At 37.8% G+C, this 22,569-nt stretch overlaps 1 protein-coding gene across 4 annotated transcripts; it reads right to left on the reverse strand.

Annotated features, from left to right (window-relative positions):
• Positions 1-13,336: 13,336 nt before the first annotated feature.
• Positions 13,337-22,095, reverse strand: LOC108660084 (fructose-bisphosphate aldolase). Of its 4 annotated transcripts, none has more exons than XM_018113351.3 (4): positions 21,854-22,094; positions 17,425-18,241; positions 17,165-17,364; positions 13,337-14,943 (listed from the first exon to the last, which is right to left on the reverse strand). In XM_018113351.3, exons 2-4 carry the CDS (start codon positions 18,218-18,220, stop codon positions 14,854-14,856), a joined length of 1,086 nt encoding a protein of 361 aa, XP_017968840.1. In that variant the 5' UTR covers positions 18,221-18,241; positions 21,854-22,094; the 3' UTR covers positions 13,337-14,853. The 4 variants fall into 4 exon arrangements, with proteins under 4 accessions (XP_017968840.1, XP_017968839.1, XP_089121655.1 ...); XM_018113350.3 differs by lacking the exon at positions 13,337-14,943 and adding an exon at positions 16,004-16,292; XM_089265529.1 differs by lacking the exons at positions 13,337-14,943; positions 21,854-22,094 and adding exons at positions 16,004-16,292; positions 19,297-19,441.
• Positions 22,096-22,569: the final 474 nt, after the last annotated feature.

Here is a 22,569-nt window from a genome sequence, read left to right on the forward strand (position 1 = left end):
TATTCATGCTGTGGGAGATTTTCGCGTTAGCGAGGTAATGGAACATTTGTGTTGTAGTAAATTGTATAAATTATCCCTTTGGAATTCATATGTCACTCGTCTATGCAATATATGTGAAGTAAAAGTCAAAAGGCCAGGGACAGTACCTAATTTTGAGCTATAATATTTTGTGAATTCTAACTTAAAATAAATAAATAAATATATGTTTAATAAAATTTAGCTCAAAGTTAACATATTTTATTTCACATTTAATTTGATACATTATTCTATTAATAAATTTATTAATATTTGTACTTAAAAAAAAATAATAATAAGAAAGTATTACAAATATATGTATATTAACAAATATAATATCAGATATATTACTAAACATAAATAATTTATATTAGACTCTCTCTAGTTTGTCCCCCTGCAGTATGCCAATTAAATCCTTTGGCTGCCTTCAGCTTTTTGGCACTTGTTCTTATCCTCTCTCTCTCTCTCTCTCTCTCTCTCTCTCTCTCTCTCTCTCTCTCTCTCTCTCTCTCTCTCTCTCTCTCTCTCTCTCCCTCTCTCTCTCTCCCTCATTGTATTTTTCAATGATTTCTTCGTTTCAATATCAAAGTCAAGGTCTTGAGCTGAGCCAAAAAAAATGTTCAAAGAGAGCATTAGCTTTCGTTTAATCAGACTGAACAAAATGTGATGCAGTAATTTGGTCTGCTTTGTTTTGGTTTGGATTTATCGAACGAATTGACGTCAGCGCTTTGGCTGGTATTATCCGGCTTCAGTCTTACCCCGACGGCAAACAATTTCAATTAATTTCAAAATTCAGCGGAGCGAACGCCAATTCTGAAGTGCGTCGCCAGCCAGAGCTCTCCGGCGACCCAGAACATAATCCGCAGTCAATTTGCCAACAGTTGCGACAGTGTGAAATGCATTTTTTTTGGGACGTCGCTAGGATGAAATATATATCTATATATATATTGTATAAGAAATCTTTAATTGAAAATCTCAGCGTTGTACTTTTGACGAGCTTTTGGCGCTTCCACAACTTTAATTGCCACAACTTGGCTAAACTGAGATAATTATGTGAGAATACAGAAATTTTCTGAACTTCACGGGGAATTGCGACACAGTCAGAGTCACGATTTGCCGACCTCACAATGGGCATAAGGCGTGCGCTTGTTGTTGTTGTCTTAGCTGTTGTTGTTGTTGTTGTTGTCCTTGCTTTTATTGTCGCATCACAGCACAGCTGGTGATTTGCCTGCGGCTTAGCTCTTGATCCTGGCGAAATGCGTAGCACACTTTTTGGCGTCACTCACTCGCCGGGTCCAATCAGGGGGCGTATTGTTTACAGCGCGCACGTCCTGTATTGTTTTTAGCCAATGGCTTGCCTTGTTGTTCTTGTTGTTGTTGTTGTTGGTTCATGATGCTCTACGCGTGACATTTTAGCGGCACGCTGTGAGCCTCTGGCTGAAGCCGTGTACACAGCTGATGCGGCTGGCAAGTTAATGTTGCGTATACGCCAGGTGGGTCAATTGTTTATTTCGCTTTCGCCATACGATTTGACACGCCAGATTAGGATACTATCACATTTATATTTATATAAATTTAATGTTATTCAAGCAGCACAACAAACAGCCCATCCCCTTATCAGTTGACTGTGAACAGTTGATTTATAGCTAAAATATTTGTTTGTGTAATTATTAAGTATTTTCTATAGTTGTTTGCCTACACTATGTGAACACCTGGAGAGTTTAAGTGCCTTTGAAGATGCTTCTACTTAAATTACTACGAATATTCTTTTATAACACGCTAAAAGGCTTTGCATGTTTCATTTAATTAAATGTTTACAAAAATCAAACACAAAACTCAAAATGCACAAAAAGAAATAGAATCTGATTACATCAAAGGCGCAAAGCGTTTCAACTGTCACCATCCTCTGGCCCCTCCCTTGCCGCGTGCAAGCTGCAATTAAATGGCATTCATTGCATTGCTCATTAGAGAATATTTGTGCATATAATTACGTGTGCACAGAACGTTAAGTAAATGCCAGCTCGGCCACCCGCCTCGGCGCTCCTGCTCCACACGCGATGCCATAGCGCTGACATGAAGCTGTGAGTCTCACTCAAACTCAAATTGGAGACTTGCACGCAGATTGCATAGCAGAGGCATTTTAATTGCAGAGGAAAATGTCAGGGCAAATGGAAATGTGTATGGAAATGCTGTGCGAAAGGCATTGCCTATAGTCTATAATAGAGCATAAAAGAATTCCTTTGCTTGCGCTTTCTTTTTTTTATTTTTATTTTTGCAGTTATCATTCAACTCGACGTTCATTCACCTGTCATCGGTGTGTTCTATCAATACGGCTGCAGTCGGGGACTTTTGCGTCTCCAATTACGGCTTTGCTTTGCAGGTATCGCAAAATATTTACAACAGTTAAGCGGCTCACCAGCTCAACAGCTCAGCAGCTCAGTAGCTCTTAGAAGTTCGATTGCAACGGCTCGCCTGGTTCTCTACTGACTTATCGAAGTGTGCTATGCCACGTCATTTATGGCGTGTATTTTAAATTCAATTGACTTTTCAAACTCAGCTGTAATATCTTAACTCATTGTCAGAGCAAGTCAGAGTGCTGCAGTCGAGACTGCTCGACTAGGGTATGCCCTGAAAAATGAACTATGAAGAGTTGAAGATCCCATCTCTTTTCTTTTAAGCATATGTTAATATTTATTTGTGTTTATATTTGCCAAAATTGTTTCTAGTATTAGAAAATTAGGATTCCATAATCCATATTTAGCCAAGATTAAATTTTAAGACGATCCACAAACTGTGCTTAATAATTTTTTGACCTGTCTGTCAGATCAGCTTCACCAATCATCCTGCTTAATAATATATACAAATGTATACTACCACGAATACTTTTTGCTGTTACATTTTAACGAAACCAATATACCCTAATTTTTGAATATATATACCTATATCTACGAGTCTACTGTCAACTACTGAGTCTACTCACTCAGTCGTTGTCAGCGCGAGCGTCTGTGTCTGAGTCTGACTGTCTCGATTGCATGCCGACTGAACCTTACACATGCATTATGGGCACTCAGCTTATATAATGCTTGCACGCAGCGGATATCTCCAATTGAGCTAAACTTGATTTGCAAATACTGCAAATCATATGAATTGAAACAATAGACTCGAGCAGCTTCGCTGCCAAGCCATGAATTAATATAATGCTAATGTAGGAAGTAAATTCAATAACTTGGTCTTCGACTATGCCGAGGCTAGCAATTGCATTTGTTAAATACAGAACTATTAATTAGTTTATTTAAATTGTCAATATGACTTTCGATTAAAGTTTTAGTGAATGTCAGACAGATTTGGATTGGACTCGGATTGCTTATGTGTATCGAAATTTAATTATTTTTATTTATTTTTTTTTTTATTTATATGGGATACTCTATTTTTATTCATTCCCACAAAATGCAACAATCTGAATGAAATATTCTAAAAATATTCTACGCTGCGAAAGAACAATGAAAATATTTTTCTTTGCATTCCATTTGAATATTCATATCATATTTTGCCATGCAGCTCACCCAAACGGCAATCAAGAGTTTGAAATATGTTAGCTTTTTTATTTCGGGATTAAATACTTTAGAGCAATATAATTATATAGCAGTCTCAATTTCATGTGTTGTTTAAGCTGCAAAATTCTTGGAAATAATCCCATCACTCCATTACTCATCATCCACGCTCATGGCACATCATGAGCCAATTAAATTGTCTATTTGCAGCTCATTACTGGATACTTACTCGAATCGAATCAGCGCATGGAACAACATTTGTATCCATTGCGGCTGATAGCCTGGCAACCAATTGGCCACAGTTTAAGCTCAAATGTGTTCATCACATTACGCATACGCTGCGTGTGCCGGCGACAAGAGCAAACAGCACAGCTGATGCAAATTGCGTTGGCAACGATTTATTTAGCTTTTTTTTCGTTTCGTTTTGGGGGCTGTCTTTCCGGTTTTGGTTTCTGGCACACGGCCAGCAAATGCAGCGCTTAAAATGCAATCGAGTGCACGCCAGTCGTCCATTCAGACATTCAGACATTGAAACATTCAGACACACAGCCAGTCGAACGTTGGGTCGTTTCGCCGCTCTGCAAAGTCCGAAATGCGCACTCCACGCCCCAAAGTAAAATTACATTCCATTAAAAAATCATGCCGCCGCGCGCAAATCAACATCAACTCAATGAACATAAATTGCCAATGCAGTGGCAGAGCGTCCAACAGCAGCAACTCCAGGGGTGCTGTCCGGGTAGCTGAGCGGGCATGCCAAATGGATCGATCGGCCTTCACATTGGCCGGCATGGCGACGCGTCGACGACCACGATGATATCCACTGACACGCTGGCAACAATGCACATGGCCAAAAAAGGCACTGGACCTACACGCACGCACGCACACATACGCAAACACACACACACGCATTGAGCGATTGGCAGGACTCTGCTCTGTTGCGTGTACAGTGGATAAAAGGATTAAATTTCTCATTTCTGGCTGAAGAAGTGATTTCAGCGTATAATCAGTTTTAGGAAAAAATATTTCACAAAACGAAATTGAACCTTTTTCCAAGTTTCATTTTAATTTGAGTTTATTCCCTTTTTTTGCCTGAAGCCAAAAGTGTGTTTAGAGCATTCATAATGAAATTAATAATGTATGAGCTGACGTCATTGAGTCAACTGTTGTTTGATTTTCACCTGACCTTAGTTACGTGAATATAATAAAGTTAAAGAGCTTTGCCAAATTGTTGAAATTTGAAAATTTTATGGCTCTGGTTGTCAAACTTAAAGTGCAAAAAGCCGATTTTCGGTTGAATGGGTTCGTAATTGTCGCGCCTGCAGTGCAGTGAGGATAATCCACAAGCTTTCGCCGAAACACCAATATAACCACAGAATGTTTCTATATGACGCGATTTATGGACTAGCGTGGTCATTGAACGTTGGTCTGAGAATGCATTTGGAAATTGTAGTTCCAGATTCTAGCATGGATTCAGCATTATTGTCATAATATATATAAAAACTGCAAATCATTAGAATTTACAATTAAAATTTAAATTATTTTTACTGAGCTGTTTTTTTCTTTATTATTCCAGGTTATTTTAAACTTGCCTAATAGAACCACTGCATTTATTTTATCTATGTCTGCGAGCGTAGCCCGCTGCACTGGGTGATATAAAGTCTAAAAATAAAGCCAGAAGCCTAATGTATACCCTGAACCCATTGAAAGTGTAAAAGGATATAATGGCTCTGTGGAAATGTATGTAACCTCATAAAGTAGATGGTATGTTCATCACTTGAAATAATAAGTAAACCATCGAGTGTCATATCATTCAGCTTCTGTCATGCAAGGTCATCGCATTTAGCTTCCGCCATAGATTCGCTAGAAGACCTAAATTAAGTGCATTTATATTTCTGTGTATCATATGATAATGTTCTCTATTTCGTGAGCAATAAGGATAAAGCTTCAGTCCTTGGCTATGGTATACTTTACACCGAGTCTTGTAGCATTCAGCTTTTGTCATGCAGCTGCCCTAACTCAAGTTTCATGTTTTGTTGTAACATTAACTAGAAGAGTTGACCCACAGTTTCTGTGGCATTCATTGGGCTCTGTTTTTTCCTGAACCAGCAATTTATAATCAATACTTCCACAAGCTTTATTAATGCACCCTCAATCGCGTCTCGTAGCATTCAGCTTTTATCATGCAGCTGCCCCAATTCAAGTTTCAAGTCTTGTTTTCTTTTCTTTCATTCATTGGAAGAGTTGAGTTCAGTTTCTTAACCATTCATAAGGTATTGCTTTTATTCAGCGGGCAAATTTAGAACAATTCGCACAATTTTCATAAATGTACCATCTATCGAGTGTTATGCCATTCAGCTTTTGTCATGCTGCTGCCTTAACTCAAGTTTCAAGCATATATGATTAATATTTGCACATGTTTCATAAATATTGATAAATAGTGATCGCAGCCGATAAATATGTATCAAACCCGATAAATAGTTATCGAGACCGATAACTGTTTTAATAATGCACCATCCATAGAGTGTCATAGCATTCAGCTTTTGTCATGCAGCTGCCGTCACTCTAGTTTTAGCCACATTCACTAGTAGAGTTGGCACACAGTTTCAGAAGCATTTATGAGACTCTGCTTTTTCTGAACGAGTAAATTGTGATAACATTTCCACAAGTTTTAATAGTGCAGCATATGCTGTAGGTATAAAAGGTGTATCTGATAACATGCTACTCTTGTAGCATTCAGCTTTGGTCATGCAGCTGCCTAACTCAAGTTTCATTCAGCGATGGTACATCGTGCCAAAGACTGAATAATGTGAATTCATTGTTTATGAAATAGAAATCATATTCATAGTATAATTTCTCTCAGTTTAGAGCTTCTAGCAAATTTATGGAAGAGCTAAGTAATCTGGACTGCATGACAAAAGCTGAATGCTATGACACTCTATGGAAGGTGCATTATTAAAACTTGTGGAAATGCTATTTATCGGTTTTGATACATATTTATCGGCTGCGATCACTATTTATCAATATTTATGAAACATGTGTAAATATTAATCATATATGCTTGAAACTTGAGTTAAGGCGGCAGCACGACAAAAGCTGAATGGTATAACACTCGATAGATGGTACATTTATGAAACTTGTGCGAATATTGATCTAAATTTGCCCGCTAAATACAAGCCATACCTTATGAATGGTTAAGAAACTGAACTCAACTCTTCCCATGAATGGAACTCTTCTAGTTAATGTTACAACAACAAAACATGAAACTTGAGTTAGGGCAGCTGCATGACCAAAGCTGAATGCTACAAGAGTAGCATGTTATCAGATACACCTTTTATACCTACAGCATACAGGCATATGCTGCACTATTAAAACTTGTGGAAATGTTTCACAATTCGCTCGTTCAGAAAAAGCAGTCTCATAAATGCTTCTGAAACTGTGTGCCAACTCTACTAGTGAATGTGGCTAAGACTAGAGTGACGGCAGCTGCATGACAAAAGCTGAATGCTATGACACTCTATGGAAGGTGCATTATTAAAACAGTTCTCGGTCTCGATAACTATTTATCGGTTTTGATACATATTTATCGGCTGCGATCACTATTTATTAATATTTATGAAACATGTGCAAATATTAATCATACATGCTTGAAACTTGAGTTAAGGCAGCAGCATGACAAAAGCTGAATGATATGACACTCGATAGATGGTACATTTCTGAAACTTGTGCGAATATTGATCTAAATTTGCCCGCTAAATAAAAGCAATACCTTATGAATGGTTAAGAAACTGAACTCAACTCTTCCAAGGAATGGAAGAGAAGAAAACAAAACTTGAAACTTGAATTGGGGCAGCTGCATGATAAAAGCTGAATTCTACGAGACGCGATTGAGGGTGCATTAATAAAGCTTGTGGAAGTATTGATTATAAATTGCTGGTTCAGGAAAAAACAGAGCCCAATGAATGCCACAGAAACTGTGGGTCAACTCTTCTAGTTAATGTTACAACAAAACATGAAACTTGAGTTAGGGCAGCTGCATGACAAAAGCTGAATGCTACAAGACTCGGTGTAAAGTATACCAAAGCCAAAGACTGAAGCTTTATCCTTATTGCTCACGAAATAGAGAACATTATCATATGATACACAGAAATATAAATGCACTTAATTTAGGTCTTCTAGCGAATCTATGGCGGAAGCTAAATGCGATGACCTTGCATGACAGAAGCTGAATGATATGACACTCGATGGTTTACTTATTATTTCAAATGATGAACATACCATCTACTTTATGAGGTTACATACATTTCCACAGAACCATTATATCCTTTTACACTTTCAATGGGTTCAGGGTATACAAAATTAGGCTCCTGGCTTTATTTGTAGATTTTATGTCACCCAGTGCAGACATAGATAAAATAAATGCAATGGTTTTATTAGGTCAAGTTTAAAATATAGTGGAATAATTACGAACCCATTCAACCGAAAATCAGCTTTTTGCAGTTTAAGTTTGACAACCAGAGCCATAAAATTTCCAAATTTCAACAATTTGGCAAAGCTTTTTAACTTTATCATATTCACATAACTAAGGTCAGGTGAAAATCTAACAACAGTTGACTCAATGACGTCAGCTCATACATTATTATTTTCATTATGAATGCTCTAAAAGGAAATAAACTGATATTAACCACCGTATGCTGTATGCTGTATGCTATGACTGGCAACACTGCAGCGCAGACCAAGCGCTGTGAGTGTCTGTGCCTGTGTATGTGCTAATTATTATTGAAATATCAGTTATTTGTAGGGTTCAGGGGATCTCGTAGTCGATCAATCTCGACTAGAGCTTTCTTATTTGTTTAATTTTACTTAATATTATATGATTTACAAGAAGTTGAATAATAAAGAACCGAATATTAATGCTAGCTACTCACTGTATATGTTCTATAAATATGTGCTTTAGCATTTCAGAGTTATTTGCTTATTTACCGACTCTTATGGGGGCGTAAAATAAAAATCACTTCTAATTTCAAGTAAACGATTTTTCGCTCTAAGCCGATTTGAAAGCAGCGTATGAATTTATTTTAAAATCATAAACTGCGCTCGTATTGACGCGCACTCAGTATTTGCGAAGCTTACGGAAAATCTCTAGTCCTGAATGCTGCCCGTGGTGCACAGTGTCAATTAGTGTCGCCAGCTTAAGTGCAGTGTGGAGCAGAGGAGAGCAGGGGGGGGGGGGGGGCAGGCAAGAGCGATGGCGAATAGACTTAGCTGTCAAACGGGGAGCTGTGGGGGTCGTGCGCAACTCGGGCAATATTCGCCGCGTTGGTGGCAACTCGCACTCAGCTTTGTTTTTGGGGCCTCGAGTGACGTTTGCCACTAATTAGAAATTGCATGTGAATGAACACGAATGTAACTGAAAACCAATTGGCAATTATAGCTACAGCTGGGAATGCACGGGATGCAGCGAATCATATTCTGTCACGTAAAGTGAGTAAAGCCAAAGTTGGTAATGGAGATTTGTAATATATGGCATAATGCAGGCCATCAAAACATTTTCAATCATCCTATGTGGAAGGCAGTTAATTGGCCTCCCACAAGCCGCTTTCTAAATTATGTAACGCTCTATCATCTGCAGAGTTCTCAAGGTGCACGATGACGTTAAGACTCCTCGAAGCGAGTAAGTTGTATGGCCCGACGTACACCCAACGTGTGTCACGGCGTGTCAATTTCCGGCTCAACACGTTGATGTCGCAGCATTCTGAAGCGATTTTTCTTCCTTCCACTTCCTGTTCGGTGCCATGACATGTTTGTGTGTGCCCTGTAATGTGTGTGTGTGTGTGTGTGTGTGTGTGACAGGCGCGTAATCAGCAACGTCGCAGCTCAAAATACACGCCCTTATGGCAATCGCGGCACAGGAAGCCAAAGGATACACTGACGTGCCTTTTGTGGCACAGCGCCACACCCGGAGCGGATTGCGAATTGCGGATGTCATTCAATGGGTGGCAGCAGGTGCAGTTTAGAAAATGGCTCAAAAGCCTGACAATGCCAGCAAATAAATGGAACGCATCGAGGGGGTCAACCAGTCAGCCAACCAGCCAGCCAGCCAGCTGGTGAGTCGGTTCCTGCCAACGAACTGATGATGTTTACATGCTATGCAAATACAATTAATTCTACTTTGTGAACAATCTTTGTGCTGCAGCACCAAATGCTCGGGTTTGGCTGTCTGTCTGGCACGAACAGCTGATAGCATTGCCAACGGAATTGTTGACATTTCCGTATGTAGTCTACCAGCATACGGTGACAGCATTCAAATAGTCCGCTTTGTGGTATTGTGCGATTGCACTGGCCGTACGAAAAGTATTCCATTTGCCATTTGCCATGCCACCTGTGCAGGTGGCAAGCTGCTAATATTGTGGTGCGATGTGGTGCTGGTAAGTCAAAAACGAGTGCTTCATATTATATGCACAGAACTTGAATTCCAATTTTTGATATGTATTTGCTTTGAAGGCCGTGAAAGACGGACAGAGTGTGAAGTTGGGATATGGAAAACTTGAAAAGGAAACTTAAGTATTTACTAAAATGTGTTCATATTATTTAAGCGATTATTTGTTTAAATTATACAGAGTCTATACCTCGAAAATTAAGTTCTCATGGCCTTTAAATGTTGCAGTTTTATTTATCCGGATGCATTGACCTGGATGAGTTTAACAACAATTTGCAAGACAAATTGCTCGAATTGAGTTGGATTACAATGGCTCATAAAATCATTTCAATAATTTATGATGCCTCCTGCAATAAACATTGAAAAACTCTCTTGAATGCGGTTAATCAAGGAGCTACCAAACAGAACCGAAAAGCAAGCCTCAACAACAATAAACAACCAAAAAACGAATGAAAAAAAATTTCCAAAATAAATTAAATAATATTGTGCGATTGCACTGGCCGTACGAAAAGTATTCCATTTGCCATTTGCCATGCCACCTGTGCAGGTGGCAAGCTGCTAATATTGTGGTGCGATGTGGTGCTGGTAAGTCAAAAACGAGTGCTTCATATTATATGCACAGAACTTGAATTCCAATTTTTGATATGTATTTGCTTTGAAGGCCGTGAAAGACGGACAGAGTGTGAAGTTGGGATATGGAAAACTTGAAAAGGAAACTTAAGTATTTACTAAAATGTGTTCATATTATTTAAGCGATTATTTGTTTAAATTATACAGAGTCTATACCTCGAAAATTAAGTTCTCATGGCCTTTAAATGTTGCAGTTTTATTTATCCGGATGCATTGACCTGGATGAGTTTAACAACAATTTGCAAGACAAATTGCTCGAATTGAGTTGGATTACAATGGCTCATAAAATCATTTCAATAATTTATGATGCCTGCAATAAACATTGAAAAACTCTCTTGAATGCGGTTAATCAAGGAGCTACCAAACAGAACCGAAAAGCAAGCCTCAACAACAATAAACAACCAAAAAACGAATGAAAAAAAATTTCCAAAATAAATTAAATAAAATAAATTGAGCGGGGCGAAGAGCAAATACGCTTCACTTGATCGTAAAATATATTTAAATTATTTTTTAATAAATATTAAATATATACAATATTTTATTATGATTTCACAGTCATTAAAATTGGTCTTAACTATATATGAATATATTTTTGTACTTACTTGAGAAATTGAAAATTATTGAAAGATATTGAACATATGTATGTGGATATATTGCTGTAGATATATTGAGAGTTATATTCCATTTATTTACTACTCCAATAATAAAATCCATGCCAAGCTCGCTTAACTTAGGGGTGAGCGAAAGTCCTTACAGTCCATGCGGGCGTTACATGTGTGGCTTCCCAATTGCCTTACCCCATTGAGGAAGTGTGCAAGAACAAGACAATTAAATTCAGCGTGTCGAGTGGTCAAATATGGGCGATAGCATTGGATCAGCTTTAGTCGCGGCACTGATTGTCGTCGCCCTGTCTGTTGCCGTGTGTTGCCCTCTCTGTCTGTGTTGGCTTTTGGTCTCGTGCTATCTCTTTCGCACACGCTGCGGCCGTGTCATTGTGCATTTTATTTGATTCTGATTAAGGGAACTTTGCACTCAATGCAGATGCAGACATGGCCGCAACAACTGGCAAAAAACATTGAATTGCGATTCATTGGCCAGATTACGTTGCCTTTTGTCTGTTTACATTTGCATTCGCAATGAAGGAAATTGTAAACGAAAACTGCAGAAGACGCGCTCCAAAAAGCAGAACTGGGCAACGCGTCTACGTTTTGATTACGTTTGATTATTGAAATGCATGCGTTGTTTGAGCCCCAGACTTGAACTTGTGCCCCGTAGCTCAAGTACATTGATAGTCGGCACACGCCAAGGCAGCTCGCTGTATGTAGCACTGCTGCCCAGCTATCTTGTCGGCGTGAATAATTGTGATAAAAGAGCAGATACGCAGATAGGGCGTATTGCCTACCCCAAAGAGCAAACATTTCATCGAAATTAAATTTCAATCTGATTGAAGGAAGTCGAACTTGTTGCACAGAAAACAAAGCAACATAAGGAAGAAGAAGAGCAGGAAATAAGCGCCACACCAATTGCATAGAACTTGTGTAAGAAGAGAACTTATTTATGATTGCCATCAAGAGTGAAGTGAATTTATTTCGGATCTCGACGCAACTATTTGCTCTTAGTATCCAATGAAATAGCATTTGCACTCAAGCACAAACTTTTGCTTCAGCACACTTTGAAGTAAGTTTGTAAGTGAATGATAAACAATGAGAGAGCGATTGTTTCAACTCAATGGTAGTTACAGCATCATCAATAGCACTTAATTTGAAGCTCATCGAAAACACAGTAGTAAAACATAAAAAAATTTGATATTAATCGAACTGCTACAAAACAGTAATATCAAGTTATTATGTTACTGTAAAGGAAATGGTTGAAGTTTGGAAACTATCTGTATAAAATATCTGTGAGCTGAGTCTCACATTAACTAACTTTTGCAGCAATTATATGCATATACATGTATACAATTGTATACATAAATATAATTTAACTTAGGTTTATGAATTTATAGACAGGTTATTTTAGCTCTCAGACTGCCTTATACAATTACTGTATTTTTTACAATTTTTGTTTATTTTACTTGAGAGCAAATGAATATATTATGTACCTAACAACAATAATCTTTTCAGCTTAAAGTTGATACAATTTTCCACATCAAATCAGAATATTTTTACTGAATTATGCATAAGTGCAAAAGATATTAATATGTGTGCTGCTAAAGAAAATGTCTAGATTTATGTCTAAGAGCGTTCTTTTGTAAACACAAATTCTAATAAAAACACGCGCCTCGCTTTTAAATTTCATAAACTCAAACTTTCAAATAGGCAAATAAATAGATAAAATATTACATTTTAATTGCCAAATGAATACTTTTTCATACTTATTTTTTGCTAAATTTTGAAGAATTTAGGCAGGCGAAAGTTACATGGATAACAGTTTGACAAGTTATATAAGCACTTTGTTATTTTGTCTCGTATAATATAAAAAATACAATCACTAAGTATATTTTAAAAAAAAAAAAAAAAATCAATTAGAGAGGTAAGCTTAAAGACAATAAAAATATTAATACAAGCTCATTTATCAATACTTTATTTATGCACCTAAAGTTTCACATTGGGCGCAGTGCTTGTCAAACTGTTCTGTAGGGCACATAACCTTCGCCTTGCCGTATGCAACATAAATATTTGTAGCCTTAGTCAATCAAAACACATTGTTGGTATTTTTGCTCTTTTGTATAAGGTTTAGTTTTTATTGAATGATGATCGTTCAACCGCCTTAGATACATTTAATTTGTTTTTATTGTATAATCTTTGTTGTCGAATTTTCTATATTTCAGCCATAAATTAATGAAGTGAAACATGCTGTTGCTGTTGTTGTTGTTGTTGTTCTGATTGTTGGTTCTTATTGCTGTTCTAACAAGATGTATGTTTCGCTTTCCGGACTCGAGAAAATAATAAAAATGAGATTTTAACCACTTTGCCATTATTTCCTTCAACTAATATTTGTTTGCTTATAAATGTAGGGTTATATGCTCTTTGTTGCATCTAAAATGTTTGCGATTAACAACGATATGCAGAAATACACATATATATATAAATATATCAATATTGATAGATAGAAGAAATTTGAAGTAACACATAATAATAAACGAATCATAAACATATATATATTTTTCCAAATATATATTGAGAATAGAATTGATAAATATGGGGTTAGTTGTGGCTCGCCTGAATGCTCGGGTTGCTCTTGAACTCAACGGTTGCATCAAGCGATAAACTCTATATATTTAGTAACTATAACAGTTATGAATAGACTGCAAATTCCAGTGCCCCTATGCACAGTGTACAGTTTAGCAACAATTTTCAACTACAGTTGGGAAATCAACATGCTAATCGTGTTCTCTGTTAATTGTCAATTAATCATTTCAGCCATTCTATAGCAATAACATTATTCTTTCATAGCGTATATGTGTGTATATGTATATCGGCTTGTTCTGGGCCAATATAAATTATATGTCATATTATTGTTTTCTTTAATTTTTTTTTTGGTTAGTTTTTGGTTTCGATTTTCTTTTTTTTTTATTTCGATTGTGTTTGTTTATTTGCGTCATTTTGTTCACTTAATAATTACAATCATAATCATAAATATAAAGTGTAATAATAATAATTATGAAAAATCACGTTTCTCATTGCGATTTTTTTGTTCTTTTTCTTTTGTATACAAACATTGCAAAATATTAATGAATAAGTAAAAACATAATAAACTCGTGTTAATTTCAATGCTAAAAATCTTTGATGTTGTTTGCTGATGTTGGTGTGCTTCACTTGCGATTTCGATTTACGACATGCTTCTAATTGTTGCAAGTAGATTTCGAACATTGAAACGTTACATAATATTTATAATCTTCTTAAAAATGTATATGAATATATTTATATACATATATATAAGTATGTATATATAATTTGAATAACTTCAACAAATTGGGTTTCTCTTGCTTTTGTTTTGTGCTTAGAACTAAAAGTAAATTTGCGTCTCAATAAACATAATTATTCCATTTTTTAAAACATTTTTCTGTTAATTTTTTTAAACATTTTTTTTTGTTTGCTTCTTTTTAGCGTTTTGCTTGCTTGGTAACTTAGATAATAAATAATGAAAATTACCGAAAAAGAGAAACGTAAATTCCTTTTTCTCAGCAATTCGCGTTTTTATGATCTGCTGCTGCCCGCCTTAGTAGGCGTGGTTGGCAATGAACAGGGAACCGGAACCGGAACCAGCGCTGCCAGCAACGTATTTGCCCAAAGAGGCATCGCCGTTAGCCTGAAAATTAGACAGAGAACGGAAGAGAGGGAGAGAGAAAAACAGGATGGGAGAAAATGTTAATTAATTTGCCATTAAAATAATACTTTTCAAGTTTCAATATACCCTGGACCCGAACTAAATGCGCAGCCTAAACCCTCAACTTTCAACTTTCGCTGCGATTTTTGGCACTGCTCACTGAACCGTAACCTGAGCAGAAGAAAGTTGAGGCCCAGCCTTTCCAGGGGCTATTTGCCAAACTTTTCGCATAGACCTCAATCTAGACACCCACACACACACACACACACACACGTTGGTTGCTTTTTTGTAATTTCAATTTTCAAGGCTTTTAAAGTAAAAAGTTTATTCGATTGCGGTTAATTGCGCTGCAAACTGTGCCAGGCCCAAAGGGACAAAAAGGTTCCGCCTCTTATTATTGCGCCTACCAGGTCCTAATCGGGAACGTTATTCCTATAATTTTGTGAAAGCCTCGCCATCTGAGATGTCTGAGTATGTGTGTGTGTGTTTGAAAGTTGATTCTAGAATAGCCTAACTGCAATTTGCTTTGTTAAAATAATAAATGGTTACGGAAGGCGTAGTTAACAGTACAGTTTGACAAGCACAGGCAAGTCAGCAAGTCTTGAGCATTAATATAAGAACTTAGCTAATACATACATACATACATAAAAGCTAGCGATATAAATTTGAAGAGATAGGAAATTCTGTATCAATAAAATAAAAATTTACAGTTGGAGAGTCACTACAAAAGTTTCAATGTAAAAGTTGGAAAATAAAGCGTATTTTTATAAAAAAATATATATATATAAATAATGACTAAACAGAGCACTAATGTTTATAATTCGGATATTTATAGTACAAATTAAATAAAAATAATAATAATATAAAAAAGAAAAATAAAATAAAATAGCTCATCTAACTTTTCAAATAATAATTAAAATTAAAACTGATTTCGTTTTTTATACATTTTTTTTAATATAAATTTATTCGAATTCCTTGTTTTTTTGACTCAAGAAGTTTCATATTTAAAAAATGAAATTATAAGTAATTTCTAAAGTTTGTCTTTTATTAATATTAAAGTGCTAGGTATAGTTGTAGGTATATAAGGTATAAAAGTGTGCAACTCCATGGTCTTTGTGGCGCAGATCTGTGAGGAATGTGTTCGGGTTTGGACTCAGCACAGTTAAGCCAATTGGATTCTGATTGCAGCCGTTAGGAGATGCATTTGCTTTGCTTTGTTTTGATTTGCTTTGTGTTTAGTACTTGTGCTGGGCAACAAACAAGCTGGTAGATGCCGCGAATGAGGGAATCGAACCAGCCACGTATTTGCCTTGGCAGGCGAGTGCATTGGCCTGAGGATTGCGAGGATAAACAGAAACAGAAGAGGGAGAGCGGAAAACGGTTTAGGGATTAATTGAAAAAAGAGCGTGCAAAACGATTTCCAAACAAAGAAGCAAAGTGCAACGAGCATAAAATTAATTAATGAAATATGAAAAAGAGTTTTAGATGATTGCAAATTTTATTAAAATGAAAAATGAATATGTATATAGATTAATAAATAAGGAAATTAGTTTAAGGATGATACGAGACACTGATTTATTAATAAATTAATTTAGTAGAAATGATTTTAGCAAATTAATAATTTGATTATTATGCATCATGCATAAGGTTTGGTTAGCTTGGGATAGGTTAGTAATAATAAATAAAAAGTGCGAGAAAGGTTATTCAGTACTAAAATATTTAATTTCATTTCATTTTTCCAAATAGATCATTTTTCCGGGTAGATGTTGAAAAATATTACGAAAAATTAGAAAATGCTCATGAAAAGCAATATCTCTACGATCACAAATTACAGTTTGGCACTTCACACTTGGTAAGGCGTACGCTTGATAGGACTTTTCGATCGTCTAAGTTATAGGATTCTTGGGTTACACTAATCCACTAGTCCCAATGAGAATTGTCTTGCCCAGCCGAAAACATTTAGTACGCATGATCATCTATATGAAGCCCTTCATCTCCAGCGGCTCCCTTAACAGAGCCAGCCTTATAACAGCCGTATGTGGCATTTCCGTTAGCCTAAGTGAGGATCGATGGGTTGATGGCGGTTATTAAATGATGGGGGTTAATGAATCTTTTCTGCTAGCACCCTACAGCCCCCATGTGTTCACGGACCCAAACTAAAGCTAAGCCCAGACACCATTTAGCCATAACACTTGGCACTCACCTTGGCGCGGTTGATGAGTTCTTGCTGGCCAGCGGCAATGTTTTCCTTCTTGCCACCCCAGGCGCGCAGGACAGAGGCCTGCAGGGCACGACCGTACGAGAAGGTCAGCTTCCAGGGACGGGGCGCTGGGGCATTGTTGATGGCGCTCAAGTTGACAGAGGCCTCCTCCTCGGACTGACCGCCCGACAGGAAGGTGATGCCTGTGCACAGCAAAGAAACGGTTAGCCAAAGATTAGGAATTTACATCTCGACTTCCTTACCGGGAACAGCGGCGGGCACAGTGCGGCTGAGGGCCGTGACTGTAGCCAGGGCAATCTCCTCGGGTGTGTTCTTCTTGGCGCCCTGGCCAGCGGTGACCATGTTGGGCTTGAGGAGTGTGCCCTCCAGGTAGACGTGGTGGTCGTTCAGGGCCTTGTAGACGGCAGCCAGAACGGTCTCAGTGACCTTCTGGGCGCGATCCAGATCGTGATCACCATCGGGCAGCACCTCGGGCTCCACGATGGGGACAATGCGCTCCGACTGGCAGATGGAGGCATAGCGGGCCAGCACGTTGGCATTCTCCAGGATGGCCTGGTAGGATGGGGTGTTCTTGCCAATCTTGAGGACGCAACGCCACTTGGCGAAGTCGCATCCCTCCTTCTTGTACTTGGCGCAACGCTTGGCCAGATCATCAAGACCCTGGGTGGTCGTCTCGTCCTCAGAGCCCATCAGGTTGACAACACCAGTGTCGACCTTGATGCCGGGAATGATGCCCTTCTTCTTCAACAGCTGGACGAAGGGAGTGCCGTCATCGGCCTTCTGGTACACAGTCTCGTCGAACAAGATGACGCCCGAGATGTTCTCGGCCAACTTATCGTCAGTGGTGAACAGAAGCTGGCGGTAGGCGCGACGGTTCTCGTCGGTGTTCTCAACGCCGATATCCTTTAGGCGCTTGCCCATGGTCGAGACGGACTCATCGGCGGCCAGGATACCCTTGCCGGGGGCAACAATCTTCTGGGCGATCGACCTGAGCTCATCCTGCAGCTCCTTGCTGGGATAGTTGAAGTAGGTGGTCATCTTTGATACTTGCGTAAAGTTCTGAAATGATCCATTTTGAGTTTGATTTTGCGATTTGTTGCGGATCGGTAATTTCATGCAATAGACTGATTGCAACAGTCGATAAGTGTAAATATGCATTTTGATTTAGATTGACAAAAAATAAGCGCGTTCTCCCCCTATACTTGGAATTTAGACAATGTTTCGCGATCTTTGATCTATGTGTGCATAAATTTTTGGCGGCTTAACCAGAATGTTAGTTTTGTAATACAAAAATGCGATATCTGTCCGAATACTCTATATGTTTATATATATAAAATACATAACTATCTATCAAAGGGGCTTTAAGGTTTTGAAAGCTTTGCAAATGAACAGCTGTTTTCGATAACTACTACTACGCTCTCTCTCGCTCTCTCATGCACCATCTCTTTCCGTACAGAGAAGAGCGTGAGCGCACGCTCGCAGCTGTTTGCTCAGCTGGCAACATTTCACACGCATATACACAAAATGCGTTGAAGAGCGCTAGCAACAATGTTGCCAAGCAACTTTACTGCCGACAATGTTGCAGAGCAGAGATAGCAGGAATGTTGCTAAGCAACTAGTAGACAGGGAAACAGTTATAGCTATAGGATATATAGTATAAATTATGAATTATATTCACTTCTATGAATGCCACTTCGTGCTTCAGCCCCTATTCAGTAAACCAAAGTACGCATACACATGTATATAGCATATATAAAATGTTGCTTATGCCCAAGCAATAATGTTGCAAAGGCAGTAGAAGCTTTTGATAAAGTTTGTATTTAAAATCACTTGATAAGCAGTTTATAAATGAAATATATGTGAGCAATTTAATTGACAGATATACTCTCTATATACAGATTAAGCCACGCATATAAATATAATCAGTGAATTCAAGATTGCTTAAAAGTTTAGCAATATTTCATAGTTTCACAACAATAGCTAGCCGACTGAAGCACGCTTTACTAATTACTTAGCATTAGTCACTAATCGCACAGTTCTTTATTTAATTTATGAGTTTTTTTTTGGCACATTTTTATTTATTTTTTATATTTTTTCTGGACAAATCAACCAACCTCGACAATGCTTTCTGAGCAACTGAGCCGAAACCCGACTGCGAACTGAACTGCAGCCTCGTCTGATGTAATCGGAGCGCTGAGCGCGGCAATTCAGAGAGGGCAAATGTAAGACTCATTTCATAGGCGAATGAGTAGGGAAGTAAGCGAGAGTGGTGAGGCGGCCAGGGGAAAGGGAAGAGGTTCGACTGGTAGGGAGAGCAGCGGGTCGTGTTGTATATGCGAGGACTGTGACGTTCACTTTCACTTTCGCTGCGTGACGTGTGCGGCGCATGCTTAAAAACTTTGACATTGAACAAGGTCAGAGGCAACATGTTGCCGGAGCGAATTTGTGACGTGTTGCTTACGAAACGGTTAAACAATCGTAAAGCGCGTGTGACAAAGGGAGAGAGAGAGAGAGAGCGAAAGAGAGAGAGGGAATAAAGTAGAGAGAGCGAGAGAGAGAGAATGGAATAGTAAAAGAAAAAGTTTTAGATACAAAAAAAGTTCCTATGATGCTTGACTTGTTTGACATTGAAAAGCACGCACTACCGCAAAAAAAAAAAACGGTATATAATGTATATATATACAAAGTATATAGTTATGTAGGTAAGTTCACAATCTGATAAGATACTGCAATAAGGTGCAGTATAACATTTGTTGACTTGAAAATATATGAGCTAATTTAGGAGTTACACTTGACACAATTGACTATATATATACAGCTATAAAGGTCCGTTTTGATGGCTCGGAAAGCTGATTCACTTTTTTCACACACCTACGCTAAACGACAATCGATTGAAAACTGAATGCAAAGACAATAAGAGACAAATAAGAGACTAGTGATAAGCAGCAATACAAGATAAGTGAGATGCAAAAACATCAGAAACAGAAAAAGACACAAATAAATGTATGCGCATGTGTATGTGTGTGTGTGTATTTATAAAAATAAAATAGACACATGTGCACACATATCACATAAAGGCAATAGCATCGAATAAAAAAAAAAAAAAAAAACAAGTTGATAAAACGACGAAAACAAAAATACAAATGAAATTTTTCGAAAATTATGGAAACTTTGGAAGCATCGACATCGTCTGCTGCTTGCGCTGTTGTCAGGCGGTTTTAATATTTAACCTTCGACTATAAAATAAAAACAACCAAACGAGCCCCCCGCCACATTTCATATAGAGAATATGCGCTGTGGCTTTGTTATCGCCCATCCAGACTGGTTCAGGATGTTGTTGGAGCGGCTCGTGTGTGCAGCGGGGTATCAATAACAGGTCCGGCCTCCCAGACAAGTAGCAATAGGTCAAAAGAACAGAAATACGAACTGCGTCAGCAGCTCCAGAAAGAACTGTTGGTACAAAGGGCGCGGTACAGCTGGGAGTGAGTAAGAGGGGGATAAGAACAGAGAGAGAGAGAGAGAGAGCCGGTAGTAGTGAAAACGAAAGATAAAGATCCAGAGTTGTAAGGGTGTTATATTGTGAATGAATAGAATCAGCTGTGGTAAGAAAAATACAACTAAGCTAAGTTGAATTGTAAATGATATGCGTATATTTTAGTATATTTTTATTTTGTAGATAACGTATAAAACAACAAAAATCGAAATAGCTTTCATTCACAAACTGGTTTTTGCGCATTTAAATTTAAGGGTAGCTAGTGTGATTTTTTAATAATTACCTACACGCTTCATATACTCTTCTTAAAATACTCTTCTCTCTCTCTCTCTCTCTCTCTTTCTTTATTGCTGAAGAATAGAACAATTATTCCTTTCCCCTTCTTCATCTCTCTCCGTCCCACTAATCTCTTAATTGTTATCATGTGGCAGAATGAAAGGTTTCTCACACTCGAAAGGCAAATGTCAATTGACGATGTCAATAAACAAGCAGCAATGACAATATTTAATTGAAAACTAAACGAAAACTAATGAAGAGACGCAAGGAGACAATAATACATGATCGCCTAATTTACATACATATGTATATGCATGCCTGTGTGTGTATTCGTGCACATAAGACTTGTGTCAGCTATTTATAAAGCAACTTGCAGTTGAAGCGTTGCCAACGTGCGAACGAACCACAGAGTAGAAATCTAGTTAGACGGGGGGTGGGGGTGACGGGCCCAGCCAGTTAGACCGGCAATGCAATAACTAGCACCGTTATACGATAACTGAGTGCGTACTCATGTTTCTTATCAGCATTCAGTTGCATAGGTCAACGACGCGTCGTTTGCTGCGATAAGCAAATGGAAACAGTAGAAAGTTCAAGAGGAAACCATAAAATGAATATAACTCATAGCTGATGAGAAATACATTCTAATTAGAAAAAATTCCAGTCTAACAAACAGCACACACACATACACACACGCAGGCAAACTCCGAGAGCTTTTTGTAAATTTTTTTTCAGCTTAATGAAACTGCAATCAACGATTACGAAACCAACTTGGGTTGAGAACGAAAAAGTTTTGCACTGATATAACCAGATTACGAACTGCACTTATTTTTCTCAATTGCTCTTATTTAATTTATATTTATTATTTTATTTTGTCACACACGTTGGCACAGACACACACTCACCGATCTGGAAAAAGAAACTGTGTGGGTGTTTTCGGTTGCTTTGCTCCGCTCTCTGCTGCTTGGCTACCGGCTGGCTCTGCTGCTGCTGCTGCACTGGAGTTGAGTTGGCGACGCTTTTATTTTCGGGCCGCGAGAAATTCCAAAGCGAAATAAGTAAAAGACAGCCGAGCGTAGGCAAGCGAAACGTCAAAAGGTTGTTTGGAGGTCGTACGGTGTTGTCAAGTACACGAACAGCTCTGTGCCTAAATGCAAAATACCAAAAAGCTTTTAGTATCTTAAAGTTAAATGTTTAGCTTTCCAATTGGTTTATGAACTTGTTGCGTTAGTGCTTCTGTTGAGCTTACACTGCTTTGCATGGTAGTTTGACTGACTGAACAGGATTGCACTGCTTTCGACTGCTTGATGTGCCCTGCTTGTGGCGCTGCAACTTAAATTGGGCATTAAACAGAAAGAAACTATGAAACTAGTATGTATTGATATTATTTATTAAAACATTTATTTAATGAAATAAAGGACTGATATAAACTTTTAGCTAATATTATTTTAGTATTACGATTTTCCAAATGCCTTTTTTCATTTTTGACATGTTCTATAAAAGAAAAGAGTTCAATTTTAAAATTAAATTATATAGTCAGCTTCCGGTATATGTATTATTTATATTTATATACTTGCTTTGTGTAGATCAATTGGATTGAGTAGAATCAATATTATTTATA

This window comes from Drosophila navojoa, chromosome 2 (assembly GCF_054131105.1).
Source record: "Drosophila navojoa isolate 15081-1374.11 chromosome 2, UAZ_NAV_1.0, whole genome shotgun sequence".
Taxonomy (NCBI): domain Eukaryota; kingdom Metazoa; phylum Arthropoda; class Insecta; order Diptera; family Drosophilidae; genus Drosophila; species Drosophila navojoa.

What these genes read in the sequence shown, in the direction of transcription:
- LOC108660084 (XM_018113350.3), bottom strand. Translation starts at nt 18,220, where the DNA reads ATGACCACCTACTTCAACTATCCCAGCAAGGAGCTGCAGGATGAGCTC. An exon ending in TGTGCCCGCCGCTGTTCCCG is followed by an intron (nt 17,365 to 17,424) that starts GTAAGGAAGTCG and finishes TGCTGTGCACAG; the next exon opens with GCATCACCTTCCTGTCGGGC. An exon ending in AACTCATCAACCGCGCCAAG is followed by an intron (nt 16,293 to 17,164) that starts GTGAGTGCCAAG and finishes CGCAATCCTCAG; the next exon opens with GCCAATGCACTCGCCTGCCA.